The following is a 21,789-nucleotide window of genomic DNA, read 5'->3' as shown; positions in this document are numbered from 1 at the left end:
AGCTAATAGTTTAATAAGCTTGTTAACACATTATGCCTCATTAAATGTGACACAATACCTCCAAGCTATTAGAAAAAAGTATCTTGTCAATCTCCTGTTCATGGGATTATTTTTATTAATCAGTTTTATTACATTAATTAGGTTTTTTTTAACTCTGAATATGAATGTGTATTTACTTTGAATATTCTAATAAACGAAAAGCAATCCCTTGTATTAAATGCAAAGGTTCATGTGTTGTTGGATGTTAAAATTAAGATTTCCCCTGCTGCCAACCAGGCATTTGAGTTTGAGATAATATAAACACATACATTACAACAATAATGATAAGAATAAATGGAGAAAAATGTCACGTTGTGTTCATGGTATGTTTTTATTATTCTTTAGTAATTGAAGAATACGGTATGGTAACAGCCATAGACAATTATTGTAATCAAATGAATGCACTTTGATTCAGCCTCCTGATGTTGCTTGCAATAAACTAAGATCTCTGGGAGCAACATCTGTCCTGTGTTTGCACTGTTGTTTCAGGTTCTTTTTCTTTGAATACATACTCATTTGGCTCATAACATTTCTGTAAACTTTCTTTAAATATTTCCTCCACCCCTGCACACATCCAGTTGTTATTCATGCACATGATTTGTTTGATTGCTACCTTTGGGGCCGTGCAGAGTTTATGTGTAACTGAGCCCCTGGAAGAAAACATGCATCACCTCTCTCCCATCTGCAGGCTGCTACTGCTGCCCATGCGCATGCGCAGTGCGACTCTCCATCATTTCCAATATCCCAGTGTAAGAGAACCAGCAGAGGCAAGAGAACTAATGGGTAGGCTTCTTATTCTTATTCTTCCTAAGGTCAGAAACATAATGTTGCGCGCTCATTGCACTGTTCTGGCGCATTTGCTTGGGCGCCCCGGTCAGATTGGACAGTTTAGGGTTTGATTTGACGCAGACAGAAACGTTAGTGCCTTGAAAAGCGTCGCTCTCTTCTTCTTCTTCTTCTTCTTCTTATTCGCTCTCTCTCTCTCTCCCCCCCTCTGCGAACGCAACGGGTTTGCACGGCTGTTAGCTAGCATGCTAGGCTAACCCGTGCTAACTCGGGCCTGGCCCTGGCCTTGCCTGGCCCCTTGACACGAAAACCCCCAGCGCGGGCCCAGCCTGCTCTTCTTCGACAAACTGAGATCGGGAGTGGGACTGCGGGTTCCTTGGCGTGCGCCGTCCCCTTAGCGGTCTAGCCAATTACACGCTGAAATGTTATTAGCGTAGCCGAGCTCGCGTTCAAATTCATTTTCGTTACAACAAGCTAGCTGGCTAGCTAGCTAGCTAACGGGAGCTAGACAGCTGACGCCTGGGCATGCTAAACCCACAGCTAGCTCAGATGCTGGGTCCAATGCATCAAAAAGCCCAGTCAGACAGGGCTGATGTCGCTTGTTGACACGGCCAGTTTTGATCGCGGAGGCCCCGCAGGCGATGGGGCTTGAGCTGCACGTCTCACAAGGTGATGAACAGGACAACTTTTGAAGCCACACGGTTGTTGTTTTGCCAAAGCTTTCATTAAAGCAACACTTGGCACAGTTGATAGGTAGCCTGGCTAATGGTCACCAAGCTAATTAGCTATTATCTAACGCTTTGGCATGGTTGCTTTGGCGATATGCACAAGCTCGTCTGTCACGTCGTGCACTTTTGGGGCGATAAGTCGTGTCATCTCGCTCGCCAACTTGTATAGCTGTCAACTTTTGAAGGCTGCTGCAGGGCGACATTGCTAATTTCCCCTCAGAGCTAGCCCTAGCCAACATCCATGGAGTTACAACAAGATTTAGATGCTAGGTTTTGAGAATTGATGGCTTTGATCTGGCCAGTTATTAAACGAGCAGTATAGGATCTCTTGTGATTCAGTGAGAAAAGGCAAGGACTATTTTTGTGTTGCACAGTTTGTGCACTATTCCCTGTTTTTCGTGCTCCAGAAACAGTTCGTGCTTTGTGCAGGCATCACTACCTGCTCTTAACTCTTGCTTTATTTGACAACATATGACAGACCCTGTTCACTGAGCAGGAAAATGCATTTTTAGACGTTAGATCACAAGTCTACAGCTGTAAAGATATAGATATTACGGAGCAATGCTCAGAAGTGATCACGGACATTTGAGGCTGTAAATGCGTCCTGGTCAGCCTCACTTTGTGCATCATGCATTTGTATTTACCTCCCAGACACTATTCATATTCAAGGTGACAGTAATAACATAACAAGTTTCTTAAATATCTGTGTGTTTGTCGCAAATGTATATCTTTCTGTTTGATAGCCTTGCAGCAGATAAAAAAATCAAAGCCGACCATAAGAAGTCTATTGAATACACATAAGATCATGTCTGATTCTTTGTGTAACCTGCCTACCTATGTCAGCCGCCCCTAAACTCAGATGTTATATGGATAAGCATAATGTGTATTGTGTGACAAATTAACTAGATATTAAATCACATGAAGACGGGACTGCTCCGAGGCACGTTCAGGGTCAACACATTTTTCTTGTCGCGCTGGACTGAGATTGCGTTCCCCCGGATCTTTTTATTGGGTCTGAAATACGTTGTCCTCTCACTGTTATCACTTTTAATCCCCTTAAATCATTTGACACAGAGCAAAGAAGTAATGCTTCCCATTGGCACAGGGCTACGTTGGAAAATTAACTGCAATCCAAATGTTGGTCAAATTTAGTTTTGTTCCTCTGCAGTCACGTTTTGAAGGTTGCTTTCTGATCTTTGACATGAGACGATGGTTAAACTTTACAGGCTGCTGAACCAGGTAGTAGATAAAAAGCGTGTTTTCCTATTCTGGTCAGGATGGGTTAGACAATAGAGTAAATTGTGGCTTATGACAATGTAATTTCGAGACTCGCTTTACATGATCATGGGAGATCCATGATAACTAATAAAAAGCTGTTATGATGCATTCATTTCACTGTAAAAGAACAAAACAATATCACAACGAGAACCACTTTAATAACATAAAGTCATAAAAGAAAAAAAATACTTCTTGACCATGAAATTAATGCACAGAAGCGCCTACTTAGGCTGATCATATTCTTTAAAATTTGGATGGAACTCTTTCATCAACATAAGCTGCCATCCTTAATGGACCGCAAACTCTGTTACTCAAGAACCTTTGGCTGCGTCTTCCACTTGACATTTTGATGTGATTATTTTTATTTTTTATCCAAAACATTTTTTATCTTTCAGAGACCGCATTGCTGTAACTCCCCAATGCCTGTATCCACGTCTTTTTCTCTGTTTAGTTTATTTTTTCCCCCCTCTTCTTACACACTGCTCGTATGAAGTTTGCATCTGGATTCATTCCAAGCTGTGTTGAGTTCCCAACACATGCAAAGCAGTTTTGAGCCAAAGCTGTCCCCCCCCCCCCAAAAAAAAAAAATGTTTCTAGTGGTGCTGCATAGTTTTCCCTCTATGGGTCACAGTCTGCTTCATGGGTGCACTTGCACGTGCATGACCAGTGTGCATGAATGGTCTGGTGATATTTCTTGATACTGTGAACGATAAACGCAAAAAAGGCAGAAAGCATAATTTTCCAATTAAGAATTGCCTGCAGTAAAAGGTTAGAAATTAGAAAGTGCCACAAGTAATTTTCACATGGTGATTGTTTAGTCATGAGTCAGGGAATGGAAGGAAGAGATGGGGAGGAAGATGGTAAAAGTTGAGATTTTAATTCATGCTTTCACATTGGCAAGGTGGCAGATTAAGGGAGTAGGATAAAACCTTTGGCTAAAGCACCTCTGTCATTTTTCATCAAAACTTCAGCGTTTTGAATCCTGTATCAGATTTGCATCAATATCATTATAGATCATTAACATTTGTACATTAGCCCCCTACCTCTCTATCCCCCCGGTCTTTCTTTAATCATACTTTAAACACAGAGGTGAAATATTTATCACAGACGCTACACAAAGCACTTGTGGGGGAAAAGAATTAGTTTTCCCCTCGCATGTGAACACAACAATAGGAATTATGTTTTCTATTATCTCTATTCTCCAAACACGGAGTTGTGGGAAATGAGATTTTAACGACTTGGTGGTTTCTCTGATAGGACACTACACGCCTCTCCTGAGATGGTGAGGTGCGACTGTTGCCACTGCGTATTTCCAGATAAACAGTAGACATTTGACTGCTGCCTCATTTTCCCTGTGCCACGGCGGTGCCCTCCCCTCGCTTCCCTTCCTCTGTGGTAGCGTCGCTGGGTTTGGTCTCAGGGCAGTTATGAGTCAGCAGCACTGGCGGCGGCGGAGGAGGAGAGGCTTTACGTGGAGCTCCATCGCTCAATGCATTCAGCCTGGTTCACCTGTTCTTTTGGGCTTCTATCAGTGATTGAACTTCAATTTCCGAGAGATAGAGAACTGCCTATAATACTGTTTTTTGTTTTTGTTTCATTATGTCATATATTGACAAGACATCATACATTTCTTTATGACTGAGTACTACTGTGTGAATGGGTTGTATAAGTTTTCATTTATATCTGCAAGTAGAATAGATAAAAACATACTAATGCAGAGCAGATTTGCTAAATCCAGGTCTAGTTTTGACTAAAATAAACAGCCCAAGTATTGCCAGCAACTGTACTGCGGCCACTCAGTACCGTGAAAAAATAAGCACCAGCGAGCAGCAGACCGAATGAATATCTTCACCAGTGTGTATTTTCTAAATTGGTTTTGACTTGTCCGACTCTCTGGGTCAGTATCACTTCTTGTACTTGGATCGACTCACGTCCAGCTGAGTTGTATACGTATATGGACGGGCTTGGTTATCATTTTAACGAACTTGAATCCTCTTCCAATCTTTTTAAGTAGTTTGGGATGGAAATGAAGAAAAGTGTGCTATTTTTTATTTCACTTGATTTTTTTTTCTGTTGTGTAACAAAAGCCATGCCTGGACACTTAAGAATCTTGCTTATTCCAATCACATTAATAACACAAGTGGCCATTTCAATTGTGATTTAGGGGCCACTTACTGGACAAGCGCGATACTGACACTAATGGGAACAATAGTAGTTAACTATCAAACCTAAACCATGGAGATTTCTCTGTGCTGAAGGGGTGTAAGGTTTTAATCACACCTCTTTTTTTTTTACTGCTCTGTGACATTCATTAACCCTGCCTTCACTCATTTCGCCCCCTATGGGGCTGTGCTGCAGCTGCAGGAGCCATAGAAGCAAAAGGAAAACAATACAGTTAAATTTACCACATCCAACCACTTTTACTTAAGCATCCAGTTAATGGCGATAAAATAAATATCTGATATTTTTGCTGAAAAATATTTAAGGAGAATTGATGACATTGACAATTACTACCTCTTCTGTTTTGTCCTCACAGGAACCATGGGAATACCACTGCCCAACTGCGTTTGGGAGCCAATATGTTGAAAATATTTTACTTACCCGACTGAGGGGCAGAATTCTGACTGCCAAAAGACTGATGGTAAACAACTCGTAAGTCAAGACTTTACTGTGAAAGCGCAGCACACTACAACTCCTGATCCTCTGAGCTCTGAATGACAAGATGCAGTAATGGAAGTCCACGGGCAATTCAGCACTGTAGCCATGAAGCAGCTCAAAGGGTAGGGTCTGTCGTGAGCTCGCCTCACCCTACCCGGCCACCCACCCATCCACCATCCCTCCAGCTCCACCCGCGAGCCGAGACCCAAGTCAAAGCATCACCCTGCAGCCCCACCCGTTTCAGCAAACTCTCCCACCACCACATCTTTGGAAGACGAACATGACGTGCATTGCAAAGACACTGGTTGATGTCTAATAAATATACCTCTGAGGTGTCGAGCGTAAATCCAGTGGAGCAATGAATGGCGGAAAGGACTGTGAGGCAGGAGATGAGAGGCAGGCCATCCCTGTCCAGGTCCCCATTGGCTGGCAGCGCAGGGCGGAGCATGGCGGAGGGGTCATATACATAAGGTAAGAAGAATTCATCAATGACCAAATCAAACCATCAGAAAAATCTGGACACTCAATAAGTAATAAGTTAAACACAGCTGCGCTTGATATTTGTCATTGAACAGAGTGCTTACTGTGCATTTACATTCTGTAACTTGTTCAGAAGTTCACCATAAATGGGTCAGTTGTAGGCATTTTGTGAGGCTTCAGATTTCTCACTTTGCCCCAACGGTAGTTGATTTACAATGTTATTAAACAGAGAAAGGAAGCAAATCATCACATCCGAGTTGCCAGAACCAGAGATTGTTCCACATTCTGGCACAAAAAAAGACACTTTTGTCAGATCTGCTTCATCTCATGTGTGGCCAAAATAGATTAGTTCAATCATTCAAATACAATTGATCTAAAAAAAATACAAGTAAATATCAGCTTTTGGTGTCCATACCTTTGGAAAAACAGCACCAACAGGTTTGTTTACTTGCCACACATGGATGGGATTCCTCTTAAATGATTGGCTCTGCAGGAGATAAACAGAAACATGGTGGGGGTTTATTTCTTTTATTTTTTGGATGATGATGCTCACTGCGAGGGGCATGGTTATTCTCAAAACTGCTCCCGTGGAGGTGCAGTGGAAAACGAGCTGCACACAGCAGCTTCCAGGTCTAAAAAAGTATTTCCTATAATATATGTTTCCTATGATATATGTATGCTGTCCACGTCACAGACAGGAAAATAAATTCTTGCAAATCCTCAAGCATATCACCTCCTTTAAGAAATTTGTTCACAAAATCCACTCGGCTGGTGCAACATGGGACTATGACTAATGAGTTGGATCCTTTACCATTCACCGTGTCACGTAGACTGGAAGTCACTGTCCTTCCTGGCACATGAACACCCGCTTGTGTGTGTATCTACCAGCCACAATGAACTAAAGTAGTTGGCCGGTGTCAGGTTTATTTTGGGTGCTGGAAAGAATCCTGTCTACTTCTGTGACCGTGGCCTGATACTGTCACCGCAGACTCGTATTTGCTCATATTCTGAACATTTAAAGTGTCCATTTGCTCCAGGGTGCAACTGCAGATCCTCACAGCGGATATGTCCGCGGCAGCTGTGAATCATGATCCAGTCACTGGTTGTATTTGTTTGATAGAAACTAGCAGTGGGTACATACTGTTCTTTTTTTCATTGGTGGCAGGTTTCTAATGTTCCACTGGAGGGATTTTTCTTTTTAGGCCACGATAGTTTCATTTTTCATGGGATAAATGTTTTACCTTCAGTCCTACAGAATTCCTAGTTTTACTCTCATTGGGCAAAAAAAGAAATTGCAAATGTGTTTATTATGTGGACACTATAAAGATATTCAAAATAGCACTGTCTAGTCACTATTGTTCACTGCTAGCCTGATATAGGCTCCCCCTTCGCCAAAGGTATATTAACAATAATTTTAATACATTAGGGATTGTATATGATTCTCACTCTGGAGTAGGGGGATATTTGATTTCTTGGTCACAAGCCTTTAAAACCCAGAGGAGCTGCTAACCCACCCAAAAGAATATTTGTATATCTGTCAATAAAGCATTGCAGTGTCCAATGTTTTCTCTTTTATTATAAAATTGTGGTAGGATAACTCATGTTTCTGCATGATTCAATTCATACCTCAACCCATTTAAAAAAATGCAAATAACCGCTGCAACATATGACATCATGGGAGGGGAGTGTCTGTGCTCTGGAGCTACACCAGCCGAAGTCTGCCCTTAGCCTAATGCTGTGTTCTGTGTCTAGTCCCAGTGGCTCAGTGCTGTCCAGCTTGGAGCAGGTGAAGACCTACCTGCTGACAGATGGAACCTGCAAATGTGGCCTGGAGTGCCCACTCATCCTCCACAAGGTAATGTTTTTTTCTTGGCTGATTCTACAGCTGGCTCCAGAATATGCTAATATTATAGATGAAGGTTAAAGTCGCAATCTGCAAATGAAATTGGAATGCTGTTGTCTAAAAATGAGAGCTACACATGCAATAGCAGATGTCATTCAGAACTTTGGTTTAGTTTGTTTTGCTGTGTGTTTTGCTCCCTGCTTTTCTTTAGGCAGACTTCACAGTCACATTGTAAAGATATCTTTTTTTCCCTTATAGTGAGTCCTAGAAGAGAGGTTAAGGTCACTCAAACACGACATGCAGGAATTTTTGACCATTTTAATACAAAGTGAACATAAAAAAGAAGAGGAAATTAACATTCCACTGACCTTGTACATTTTATGGTTTGTTAATCTTGTCATTGAATTTATTTACCCAAGTGCCACTTAACTGTTTGTTTTATTTGGCTTTTGCTTGTAAAAGAAATTGCCTGGAGTGCCGAGCAGATGTGATGATGTTGATCAAGAAATTTGCACTCGCTCAAAGTCACTGAGGATGAGCATTAGCTAGATCCCCCTTAGACTACATGATCGTTTGATTCAGAACGGACAATCAGCTCTTAAGAGATAGGAAACATTACATGTTTGGCATTGATGATCACAGGTAGCAAGGAGGGAATGAGATGGAGGGAGGAATGAGGAGGAAGTGAACATGTCCGTGAGGAGGAAATGGTCACTAGTCAAACCAAGATGAAATCAACTTCTGACAGGCTACTGTTCAAGTGAGGCATTTGTTTTTGTTGAAACAGTCTTTTGAGTATCAAAAAGTCGCCCCTGTCAGTTTGAAAGGTGGCTATAAAAAGAAGTTTGTGATTTTGTCCTTCACAGAGCAAGGTTCGCTGTGATCCAATTGAATTAATGTCAGTTTCATTCAATCCCAATTGTGAACAGTTTTCATGGTGGAAAAAAGTATGAAAACCTCCAGAGAAAGCCCTCACACCACTCCTGCTGCATAATCTACTTCTCCATTCCCATTCGCTCGGGAATCAGGATGTATGAAATAATGACACAGAACACTTCCACTGATGTTTGTAAAGGATCAATCTACAAATGTAAAACCGTCCACTGTATCGCATGACATGGATTAATCCGACTGATTATCCTTCTTGAAGCTAAATTTGTCTCCAACACACCCTCTGTCTGGCAGACTAGGCCATTATCAGGCTGATATCATCTCATCTGTGAAAAGGTTGGCTTCTCTTCTGCATTATTGATGAATTTAATAAAGCAAATATAAACCTTGCCAATCCCAAGACATTCTCCCCACTCAATTCCTTCAGGTGTCCCATAAAATGTCCTCTGTCAACTGAAAATTTGATGTAATGGCTCAATAATGGTATTGGTGTGACCCTTGTGACTCTTTAACTAAGATTTTACTCTTTGCCACTGCGAGAAATAAAGTATGTATTGTATTCTTAACTCATCTTTAGAAGTGGTGCTCAGGATAGTCTCTGTCCCTCTGTGTATTTACAACTTAAATTCTAAAAAAGTATATGTTGCTGCTTTACATGGATGAAATTTACATGATATTCATGATGTCACGCTTTTTCTGGACCCACAGCATCCCTGAAGGTCCTCAGATTAGTCACAAACCCATGATAATAAGCTTACCGTCCTATCTTTGAATTCATGATCACTGGATATCCCACTTTTCACTTGAATAAAATATTATTTGTAGAATTGATACTGAAACCTTACATTTTAGAATAGATTAGAAAAAAAAAATCATTACATTTATTTAAAAGCCACAAATAACCCATCTTGTTCCCCAGGTGTTCAACTTCGACCCAGGGGCAGCTGTCAAGCAGAGGACAGCGGAGGATGTGAAAGCAGATGAAGATGTCACCAAACTCTGCATTCACAAGAGGAAGCTCCTGGCCGTAGCCACACTGCACAGGAGCATGGGGACCCACCCACCTCTGACGCTAACCAGTCCAGGGGGAGGTATGAGTACATTTAAATACAGTTGTCACAACTCGGGTGAACTCAAAAATCTATGTTTCAGTTTAATGTTAGGCCTCAGACACAAAGTCAAACATGCTCAGGTATGTCGGTTGCTGAAATCAGGCACTTTAGTTAAATAGTCCCATTATATTTTGTCTAATTTGTTGTTATCGGATTCACTTAAATGTGCTTTTTTTATTGGTCTCAAGGTACATCATCTGTGGTTGCCGCGCATTCGACGACTCAACGAGCAATAAGGACTAAACCCCACGATGGCCTGCCGAATGCTGTTAGGCCAGACTGCAAGAGTCCTTTCAAGATGATGATGGCAGCTGGACAGCAGCAGAGACTGTATCCACCCCTTGAGATGGGTGCAGCCCAACAGGCAGAGCTCTACTCTGGATACCCCAGGCCACAGAGGCTGGGCAGTGGGGAGCCAGGCCACAAATCCCCTTACAGGGCTGGGTATGGAGGCATGCTGAGCCCACCTCCCTCCAGTGCAAAGCTGTATGGAGATGGCTCACTGTCTCCCAGCGCAGACACTCTGGGCAGCCCGGAGGGCTATTCAAGGACCAATCCTTGTGGCTTTCCAGGAGCTGGCAGTCCTGGCTCAGCCTCCATCCATGGGAATACTAGGACGCCTCTTTCCCCACCTAGTGTGATGCTCCATGGCTCCCCAGCGAGCCAGCCATCCTGCTCCATGACAGGGAGGACTAGCACACCCCTCTCTCCGACGGCCACTGCCAAAAGCCCTGTCATGAACATGAACATGTCACGTGGCAACTTCCCCCCAGGTATAGATATGCCCCGTGCAGCATTTCACCATAAAACACAACCCCCTTTGCATCCTGTGCCGCCCCCTCCATCCATACCACCATCCTGTGCCCTTCAGAAAAGGCAGTTGACTTCCGAAAAAGACCCATTAGGTATCTTGGACCCTATTCCCAGCAAACACGTTAGCCAGCCCCCCACTAACGCCCCAAACCCCTCAAACTTCCAGCCTAACATCCACTCTCAGGTACCAATGATGAATGTAAACATACCCCCTCCTGCCATTGTTCCCTTGCCAAGCAACTTACCTTTACCCACAGTAAAGCCTGGGCCTGTGGGGCATGGTGGCCATGTTCAGAGAACTCAACAAGGTGGTACGACCTCCTCCATGTCCCCCTCCCCTGTCACTTCCCCTGTCCACATGGCTGGGCCTGCACATGGGAGAATGGAGGCCTCCCCTCATCGCTCACGCTCATCTTCCACCTCCTCTGATCATGGAAACTTTGCTATTCCCTCTGGGCACCAGGGCCCATGTGGCACCATGAAGGTCCCTCCTCGTTCCCCCAGGTCTGCCATGGGATCTCCCAGGCCAGCCATGCCCTCCAGCCCATCCACCAACAAAGCAGACCCACTCCACCAGTACAAAGACTCCCAACTGTTGCCGGGGATGGGAAATTCTATTGGCGCCCAGCAGCATGGTAACCCCTTGTATTCACCCACCTCTTCCTCCTCCTCATCCTCCTCTCTGGCAACACCCAGCGCTTCCCAGAAGGGCCACCCAGGACTCCTGGGGATGCCCCTCAACCAGCTCCTCAACCAACAGAATGCCGCTTCCTTCCCCGCCAGCAGTCTCTTGTCAGCTGCAGCCAAAGCACAGCTAGCAAATCAAAACAAACTCAGCGCTGTTGGCAACAGCGCTAATGGCATGGCTGCTGGTGGAGTTGGTATAGCAGGCATTGGGGGAGGTAGTGGTGGGAGTGGTGGGCACCCTGGCTCTATGAGCGGCCCTCGAGGCATGGAGGGACACAGCACTTTAAATCCCATGCTCCCGCCAAATTCCACCATGCTGCTCAATACTCCTGAGGGCCAGAGTGGTCGGGCGGCTCTCAGAGACAAGCTTATGGCCCAGCAGAGAGACCCCATGCGCAAACGGAAGCAGTCATCAGGCAGCGCCGCTGTAAACCATGACAACAGTAACAACATGGGCTACAACATGCTTAACAAATCAGGCATGGGTGGACCCCACATGCCAGGGCCCAGTGCTACTGAGCAGTTGCGAAAAGTGGGGCGACTTGGAAACCTTCCCCCAAACACCTCCATGGCCCAGCTTCTCCAGTCCATGAGCTGTCAGAGCACCCACAGCCTGACTGGGAACAGCCATCGTCCAGGTCTTAGCCCTGGCCCAGGGCAAGGTCCTCAAGGAGCTGCACAGCTGCACTACAATGACGGCACGGGAATGGTTCCTGGTGGCCCTCAGCAGAACCACCATGTCCAGCAGAGGCTGCATGGTCCAGGAGATGCCATGCAGCACTGCCAGAGCATGGACGCCTCTGGAGGCCACATGGGCTCACGTCCAAGCCAGTTCCCTGACATGATGGCCCAAATGCAGGCCTCGTCCTTGAGTAACTGTGGGCCTATGGGGCCAGGCGGTGGACCAGTGGGCCCCGATGGCATGCCACTAGGGCGCCCAAACACCAACCCCCCACCGCTATCCCATCCTGGCTCTCATCCCTCACAGCAGAACCTCCTTCACAGAATGGGGCGGACTAACATGGTGGTGGCACAGACCATTTCTGATGCAGGTGAGTCATCAACACTGGTACATCATGTGTGTTGAAAGGTATAAAATGCTTAAATCAGCACCAGTCGAAAATTAATTTCATAATCTATAATTCATGGTGCCAGTTGTACAAACAGCTGTGTAATGTCTTTTTAAATCATTTCATTTTCAAAAACGCTCTCAATAATTTACCTAAAATGTGTATACATTGTTAAATTCTTCAGTTTGAGATATGTTCATTGAGTGTGTATTCCCCCTCCCTTTAAAGTGATAAGCTATTGGTTCAGTTAAGATGTGGTTTCTATGGTAATGAGTGAACCAAAACCAAAGGATTTAGGTGATAGGCCCTGAGTCTAGACAGTGTGGCTCCTCCAGTATCTTTGAGCTAATGAGCAGGCCCTTTGTCTTTGGAAGCTCAGCTAATTGTCAGTTAACCAGTGTTTCTCTTTGTTTTATTTGTATACTAGCATGAGTCAATGGTGTAAGAACATGGAAATGGGATCTGCATCACGCTTTAAGGGAAGCAGCCGAGATAGGGCGTTGTTAAGAGCTTCTCCCGGCTAGCTGGTCGCTATAGTAACGATGGACCCTGAATAGAGACCAGAGTGAAGCCTTTGATGAGGGTTTTGCCCTGTGTGTGTGTGTTTGAAAGACTGTGTGTACATGTCTGCGACTACTTGTGTACTACAGTGAGTGTGCTTCGGTTAATTTTTGTGCATATGAATCACTGTGTGCGTGTGTGTGTGTGTGGCATATTCATGTTTACGTTTGTTTTGAAAGTAACGAAAAGACCTAGATCTTATGTTTTTCCACTCCCCTGCCTTCTGTGGGACTGGTCATAAGGGTTTATGTATTCATCATACATCTGTGTCTTCATATGGTTTATAATGGCGATATCACCAAGGTCTGCTGCAGGCCACCTATTCTTATCACCAGGTGCCTTGTTATTCTTTATTTCTCCCAAGTCCAGTCATTTAAATTCAGGTGGTCCTGTGTTGGTCAGTAGGTACAGAGTGATGTTTGCCACTTGGGTAGGAATGGGAGGAAAGAAGTCATTGCTAATTCTAGTTTTTTTTTTCAATTTACATGTTTGATATCCTCATAGCGACTCGGGCAACAATCATTTTCATCTGCATATTTGAGGTTTGTAGTTGTATTGTTTCTGCAGTCAGTGTCTGGTTCTGGCATTAAATATAGTCCACATCTGTCTCAACGCCAGGAGGAAGTGAGCCAACCTCTTGCTTGTTATGTCTGTTTTTATTATTCAGGGTTATTTAGCTGCAAATCTCTTATGCATTTTTTCTACAAATATCCAGTAGCTAATTCATTGAGGGGCTTCTACTTTTTGTCAGCTGGGCTGGGGGGAAAACATATATGTGTATTATCTTTATAATCGGTTAATTGTCACGTATGAAGTGAAATGCTGCACATCTGCCAAATACGCCTCCTCACAACTGTGAATTTCCAAAAGGTTTTCCTAAAACCTGCATAGTTTACTCTCTGCTCTCCCTTTCCCGTTGCTTTGCAACCCTTTAATGCCAGAATAGCCACCGACCACCTACTACTTTTAACGTAATGTGCTAATTTGTGTACATCATTGTGTCATGATTATAGAACAGGTGATACTGTCAACTTTGACATTGCTCAGTGGTCCAGAACTCAGCTCAGCTCCTGAAAACAGCCAGCTGTCCAGGATAGTGGCAGACGCACATAAGCACTTTTAGGCTCTTGACATAAAATACGTTTTTTTTTTTCACCAAATGGCAGATTTATTGCCACTGAACAACTCTTTGGATCTTCCCGTACTTGAAGCTTATTTGAATAACATGTTAGGGATCTTAAGAGCACTGAAAGCTCTTTGAAAGTGGCCCAGTCAGTGGCTTCTTAGCATTAGCTTCTAGCCATCTGTTTCTAGACAGCTAGCAAGCTTTGAACACCCCCCCCCCCCCCCGCCTTCGCTCTTGCCGTCAACAAATACTCCAAAGTTCCTTGTAAACCCCCCAGACGCCCTGCCACCCAGCTGACTGCCCCCCATCCCCCCAGCATGCTGAAATCACACCACCCGACCCTCGTAACCCCCCTCATCCTACCCACCCAACTCCCCCAACAAGCTTCCTGGCAGAGGACAGAACCACCAATCATCACTTGGTTCCCATGGCAACCTCCCTTGGCAACAGCCGTCACTATATCATAGCAGTAGCGGAGGCTGTGGGGAGGAAGGGGGAGGGGGTTGGCTGAGTCGTGGCTCTCAGTGTTAGAGAGGAGCGAGAGGGGGAGAAAGACAAGAGGAGGGGGAAAAATGGAGAACACACACAGCTGCCCTTCAGCTACGTAGCATCGCACCAGCTGCTCCAGTCACTGCTCGTTCACACACACACACACACACACACACACACACACACACACACACACACATACACAGACACACTCACACACACACTCACACTGCATTAGGCTGCCAAGATTTTATATCTGCTTTGGCTTTGTCTGCATAACATTGCTGCTGGGCTTTCTCTTGGCTCATTGATACATTTGTGGCCTCGATATATTTTGTTCATGTTCTGTCCTTGTGTGTTTTGTCAAGACGTCTGTCCGTACTTTACATCTAGCAGCTGTGTCTGTCCGTTTTAAGGTGCAACAGATTGTTAATGTGCAACTTTTTAAAAATCTTATCGTAAAAGTCTCTGTTGAGAAGTACGTGCTGAGCTCTGCTGTTTATTTTCTGGTAAACCCAATAAATTAGAAAGGAATAAATTCAACCCAACTACTCAGCCCGACTGCTAGTACTGGGGGGGGGGGACCACAATGGCACCAGCTTAGAGTAAAAACACAACTATGATTACATAGCTTCTATGTAAACTCTGTATGAAAATTATTTACCAAAGTTTGGTGCACTGTTTGCAAAAGACTAAATGTAAATGCACTTGATAATAAAAAATTGGGGGGAAAAGGGGGTAAATGAATAAAAAATACCACATACAAATTATCAACTTGTGAGAATCCATGGAATCATGGTATTGGTTTATTGACTAAAATGTATTGTTGGTTTTAAATTAAAACATTTCTGTTTCAGGGAATTTGTGTCTCAGCAAATATGACCTATGGTTAATGTTTTCCATAAATATGTAGTTTATTATTCTCTTGAAAGCTGTTGCCATTTTTGGAAAAGTCAAATTGTTGTTGTGAAGCCCACAAAATAATGATATTTTGATCATTGTAATGTCAGACTTTACTGTCTGCAATGTTTGCAGGAACTGATGGCTTTAATTCCTTGTATTTGGCTGCCACTTCACTCTTTAACTTCAGCTGCACTATTTTAAAGGTACTGAAAGTGCTACATTGACATCCACTTGACCTGAATGTCCCGATGGTTTTGCAGGAAACCCATCATCCCTTGGATGTGGAGTGGGAGTCCTGCAGGCACATGTCAACACCGGTGGAGGTCAGATGTATCCGCAGCAGGTCCACCAGGGCCTCCAGCAAGGGGTGGCCTCCCACCCAGCCTACCAGGGCCAGCAGCACTTCTCTGACAATGCACCATACACAGAAAGCAACATTGCCAATGCTGGCTCCATGGCCTGCCTCTACCAGAATTACCAGGTGGGATGATGAGTTACCTCTACCATTTCAGACAGTTTCTTGAACTTTTTTATTTATTATGTTGTAACCTTGTTGTTGTGTCCACAGCAGGGGATGTTGTCACACCCACAATTCGGTGAGGGGCATCAGCCCCAGGCGGAGGGGCTTCCAGCGGGTACACCTGGCTCAGACAGGGGGCCCAGTGGTGGTCCAGAGTCAGTGGATGCAATCTACAGAGCTGTGGTGGACGCTGCCAGCAAGGGCATGCATGTTACCATAACCACTACAGTGAGCGGGACCACACAGGCAAGTCCGGTGCCTGCCCTCAGCGCCATGAGTGCCTTCACTGCTTCTATAGGGGAGCCTGTCAACCTCCCCCAAGCAGTTAGTGCAGTCCTGCATGGGCACCAGGAAGGGGAGGCGTTACACCAGCAAACCAGGCCGAGGCAGGTGAGGACCGGACGAGGTCATAAGAACATGGATGCAGGGAAGCGCACCCCAGACGGCCCCGAGGCCAATGACTACTTCCGTTCTCCTGGCCGTGGGACTCCCAGGGGGCAATGGGACGGGGAGACACAGCACGGGGGAGGTTTCGACGCACACAACAACAACAGCGTCTGGGGTGGGGAGGAATTTCTAGAGTGTTCTACCCAAGTTAGGAGCAGTCCCTGCATGGAGCGACCTGGCAGTTTGGCTCCAGCCCCACCTTGCCCCACTGAGGGGTCCAACGATCACGGCCTGGTCATGGCCCACGATAAGGCCTTTCTCAATGATGGATATCGCTTCAACAACTGCAGCCGGACGCCTGTGAATTACAAGGAGCGTCTGGAGCAGACAGTGGAACGCTGCGCACATATCAACGGCGTCACCCCCCACTTCAACACCCGGGGTTACGGAGAAGTCCTGGGGCCCCCCCGGCAGGAGTTGACGGGGGACGACCAGTCGCCCAGCTCCTCCACTAGCCTGGAGGGACCACTGGCCACAGCCAAAGACTACAGCCACTACAATGGCCACTTCAACGGTATGGCGCCCAGCCCCTCGGACACCAAGAGCCTGAGCAGCGAGGAGGACCTGCGGCAGCCAGACTCTCCCTCCTCAGAGCTGCTTCACTACAGGTCCAGGACCTTCAACATGGGAGAGCTGGTGTGGGGCCAGCTGAAGGGCTTCCCGCCCTGGCCTGCCAAACTGGCCGGGGACGAACAAGTGCACAGTGCTTCCATGCAGCTGAGGGAGCAGGCGAAGGTGAGAAACCAGTCTGTGACCACCTGTCATCATTTGACCAGCCAACTGGAATTTTCTGACGAAATACGACTGCAGATTGACGGCAGATTTCCAGTCAGCAATGATCCCTCTAAAGAAATATTAAAAGTTTTGAGTCTTGGTTTACAGCAAATTACTTTCCCCCATGAGACGTTTGCTTGCCAGAAAGTCAAGATGAGAAAATAAGTTATATCTAACTGTAACCAAGTTTTTCTCACAAGGAAATTTATTGCATCTCTGAGAAGTCAGAAGGAAACAAGATATTTTGTTCTCTGGCCATAGCAGCAGATGGATTCCAAAATTCTCTTAACGCTCCATTTTACCTCCCAAATCAAGAGTTTCCGAATAGAAAAGTTCATACTTATGATGTCGGCCAAACCAACTGGTAGACATGACAAACTCGTAAACCACAGTCCAAATTCAGCATTTTTTTTGTTTGGTGGGAAATTCTGCTAATCTGACTTTAAAAAAGTCTTGAATGTGCTTGTATGTTTTATCTGTCCTCCATTCAGGTAGAGCCAGAGAAGCTAAAAACACTAACTCACGACTTGGAGGCACTTGACCGAGTTGCAAAAAGAGGCCTGAAGTAAGTAAACCTGGCCAGAATATTATATATTTTGAACATGCTGAGAAAAATAATGCTTCAAGAAAAGCTTTGACGGACCTCTTGCGTTCCTTACAGTCGGTAACCTAGCAGCTAAAGATGTTGTAGTGAAACATTGGTTTGGTCACTGCAGCAGCCGAACTCCTTAAAGCAAAATAGCACAAATTCCTGCCTGGTTGCGTCAGCTTAAATGTAAATAATATAAACTGTAATGTTTTCTAACAGGCCGGGGAAACTGAATAATCACTTGGAAGCTGCTATCCATGAGGCTATGAGTGAGCTGGATAAGATGTCAGGCACCGTGAGTATTTACATCTTCCTCGAGAAGAGTTTGATTCAAACTATTTTCGCCCTATGGCGGATTCTCCATCCCGTCACCGTAATGTTTTTTCTCTGTCCGTCCACCATCAGATCCCGTCGAGGGATCGCCAGGTGAAGCTGCCGAAGCCTAAGAGGAGGAAAATATCCAGATAACATTGAATGTGTCGGCCCAAGAACGTCCTCAACTCCGTCGGAGACTTTGTCCGTGCGGCCTTGATGCGATCTGAGCTCTCTTAACAGGTGCTACACATGGACTTTCAGTGGTACATCCTTGTTCCATGATATCAACTTGACTTATTGACTGACCACAGGAGGTGCTGGGCAGTCCAATCACCAATACAGTTTTACTGGTAGAAAGCAAAAAAAAAAAAAGAAGAAAAAAAATAGAGGAAATACAACAAAAATGGTTGCAATTTGTCTACTGCTCACTGAATTAACTATTTTTTTCTAGTATAATATAGTAAAATAAACAAAAACAAAAAAAGCTACAAGCATTACCTGACATATTTAAGAAAAATAGACAGTCCAAATATTTCTGATACATTTTCAATATGTATATAGATAATCCTGAAATTTCATGCTATTAAGAAATGTATGTAAATATTGTACAATGTCATGTACAAGCGTACCTAATGCACATTTTATCTTTTATTGTACAAAGACAAAGCAGAAGAAGTGTACCAATGTCTTGGTTTCTATTCAGAAATGCGGTTACATACGGCCACATGCATAGGATAAATAAGAATACAGCCTAAAGCTTTTATATGATGAGAAGTGCTGTTTTTAAGATTTTTATTTTGTTATTATTTCTTTTTTCTTTTTTTATAAGGGAACAGCAGTGGAACAGGCATGGGTATATGAGTTCTCCATTATGATAGCCACTTCACTCCAATTGTGTTCGTTTGTATTGACAAGATGAAACACAGAATGAACTTTACCAGCAGAAAGTGTTCAATGTTCCCCTCAGCAGCGTGGGAAAAGACCACCTGCCGGACGAATGTTGATAAATCTTCATCTACTCCACCAGTCACCTTGACAGGAAAAATCATATTTGGAGATCCAGTGATGTGTTGAGAAAAAAAAAAATTCTGGTTATCAGGTGAATTTTTTTTGGTTCTACCAATTATCATAATTGACAGGTAAAAGAAAGTTGGTTACCTGCCGGTATCAGAAGGAAAAATCTACCCTCAAACAAGTGTCATTTTGTGTTGTGTTTTGTGAGTTTCAGGAGTTTTTCAAGTGTTTTAATAATTTCCAAGATTTTCCCGGATGATTTTGAACAACTCCCAGCACTCAGCAGTCCCTTTAAATCCAATCAAGCCACACCAAATTGCACACACTCATATATATCAGTCCCCTAAATATGCCTGATCTTTTTCTTTAAGATCCATGAATTATTACCCGGAGAAAATTGGTAAAAAAAAATGTCAAAGAAACAGACATATCTCCAATGCTAAAGAAAGTGATAATAAGATATTCCTGGATCCACCCAAAGGTTTCATGGGTTTTTTCTTGGCCCACCATCCACCAAGTTTTGAAATCCACAAAGTAGTTTTGTGTAATTCTACGGACAAACAATTAGTCGACCGACCAAATGATAATTTTTATTATGGATGTTATCACTATCTGATTCCACGTTCGCACACAAAAGGATTTATTTCATCCATTTCCTTTCATTGTAACTTTAATATCTTCAGGTTTTTCACTGAGTGGTGTATGTGGGTGGATTTTTCCTTCACCTGCAACCCAGAATCACAGGCTGCATTCATGAACCGTGTCATTTGGTTGTTGTGATTATGTTTTTGTGCTCATTTGTACAGTGTTTTTTCTTTTCTCTCTCTCCCATGATTGTAGTCATTTTTTGCCACAACTATAGCTTTAGGTAGAGTAATCAACCTCGGAGGCAGAGCCTAGATTATCAAGAAGAACACTAACTAGGTTTCAAGAGCAGTGAAAGCATTTCTCACATTTAGGGGCCTTGTGTGTCTCTCTCTCTCTCTCTCTCTGTGTGTGTGTGTGTGTGTGTGTGTGTGTGTGTGTGTGTGTGTGTGTGTGTGTGTGTGTGTGTGTGTGTGTGTGTGTGTGTGTGTGTGTGTGTGTGTGTGTGTGTGTGTGTGTGTGTGTGTGTGTGTGTGTGTGTGTGTGTGTGTGTGTGTGTGTGTGTGAGAGAGAGTGTGAGTGAGTGTTTTCTTTTTCTTATTGATGTAAATTATTTATATACAGTACTCCATATTTATTTTAAGCTTTACAAATATGCTAGATGGCAATAATACTACCAAGAGTTGAGAACTCAAGCCTTATATGTGTATATGTATGTTTTTTTTTTTAACAAGTGAAAATATGTATTCATAGTCCATTACCAAGGTGTTCATGTTCCCTTTTGTTTAAGAACTGAGCATTACACATAACACTTTGTTTTACAGTGAGGCTTTATGAGTTGTTTTGTTTTTTTGTTACAGATTGTGTCATTGATTTAAAGAAAAGACCATACTATTTATGAATATGCGCGTCTGAAAAGGCGGGCGGCGTTTATGTTGGTAATAAATGCAGTTTTAACACTAAACTAACATTGAAGTTTCGAGTTGAGGGGTTGACAGTGATGCACAGTTTTAGGAACTTGTGTGAAACAGAGGTGCAACACACACACACACACACACACACACACACATTTAAACACAGACATGCACACACACACACACACACACACACACATACAGACATACAGGTGCTCCTCCAGATCAAGATTAACCAACAACCTGAAATCACTACAGAATTATCAAGTGCAATATACCAATCAATGTCAAAGAACAACCGTTTAGAAAACACTGCATTTACGCTTGTTTGAAAACTTTTCCTTTGTACGCGCCTTCAAAAACTTGGACTGTTATTTTTTTGCCTGTTTTCAAAATGTCGACGTCTCCTCTGTCGTGTAATCTGCTTCTTTTTTGGGGCGTAATAATATTTAATAACCTACGAGTCATGAAGTAGTAATTTATTTGTAGCTTTACCTTTACACAAATACCAAGACCATTAACCCCAACAGCTTCATATTTTATTTTTGAATGTGTACTGAGATAATCCATCCGTATTTGAATATCTGATGAACACACTAAACCTCCAAAATCAAGTTCCGCTAAAATACTATTACTTGAAACTTTCAGTGGAAAGAATCTCCATTTATGTCAAGAGACCGATTGTTTGTGCAAACACCTTCGATGACCTTAAAACCAAATGGTACCCAACTTTGTAGAGATTCTTTCCCTTCTCACCAAGGAAAACATGGAAATCCAGAAGTATGTATATCCAGACAAAGTTTTACTTACATCTGTGGCCCCCGTAGAAATATCCCAAACCAGGTACTTCAGAGTCAAACTATGAATTACAGCCTAGTAACCAACAGATCTCACATGGTTCATGTGTACTCACTTTAAAGAACCGTAAAGTCATTTTTTACTGTATTTTCTTGTGAGGTCTCTCTCTTATTCGAGAAATATAACTGACTTTTTCTTTTCGTCATGTGCAAACTGAAGATTTGAAGGACATTTTGAAAAAGATGAGTTTCTGTCTTGAATTTGTAGCAACAAAGCCCTTAAAGAAGATTTTTTTTGTTTAAATTATCAGTATTACTTGACAAAAATCTGACATTGGCGTTCGCTCAACCAATTGTGGTTATTGTTGCA

The 21,789-nt window shown here is 43.6% G+C and overlaps 1 protein-coding gene across 2 annotated transcripts; it reads left to right on the top strand.

Annotated features, from left to right (window-relative positions):
- The first annotated feature begins 378 nt into the window (after positions 1 to 378).
- Positions 379 to 18,880, top strand: LOC118299038 (methyl-CpG-binding domain protein 5). Of its 2 annotated transcripts, none has more exons than XM_035622415.2 (10): positions 379 to 822; positions 5,368 to 5,960; positions 7,722 to 7,824; positions 9,623 to 9,794; positions 10,004 to 12,367; positions 15,725 to 15,945; positions 16,033 to 17,166; positions 17,697 to 17,770; positions 18,014 to 18,089; positions 18,200 to 18,880. In XM_035622415.2, exons 2-10 carry the CDS (start codon positions 5,848 to 5,850, stop codon positions 18,260 to 18,262), a joined length of 4,320 nt encoding a protein of 1,439 aa, XP_035478308.1. In that variant the 5' UTR covers positions 379 to 822; positions 5,368 to 5,847; the 3' UTR covers positions 18,263 to 18,880. The 2 variants fall into 2 exon arrangements, with proteins under 2 accessions (XP_035478308.1, XP_035478313.1); XM_035622420.2 differs by lacking the exon at positions 379 to 822 and adding an exon at positions 840 to 1,494.
- Positions 18,881 to 21,789: the final 2,909 nt, after the last annotated feature.

Source organism: Scophthalmus maximus, chromosome 1, assembly GCF_022379125.1.
Source record: "Scophthalmus maximus strain ysfricsl-2021 chromosome 1, ASM2237912v1, whole genome shotgun sequence".
NCBI classification, from domain to species: Eukaryota; Metazoa; Chordata; class Actinopteri; order Pleuronectiformes; family Scophthalmidae; genus Scophthalmus; species Scophthalmus maximus.
Note: the sequence above shows the minus strand (reverse complement) of the source record. Positions and strands in the feature narration are given on the sequence as shown.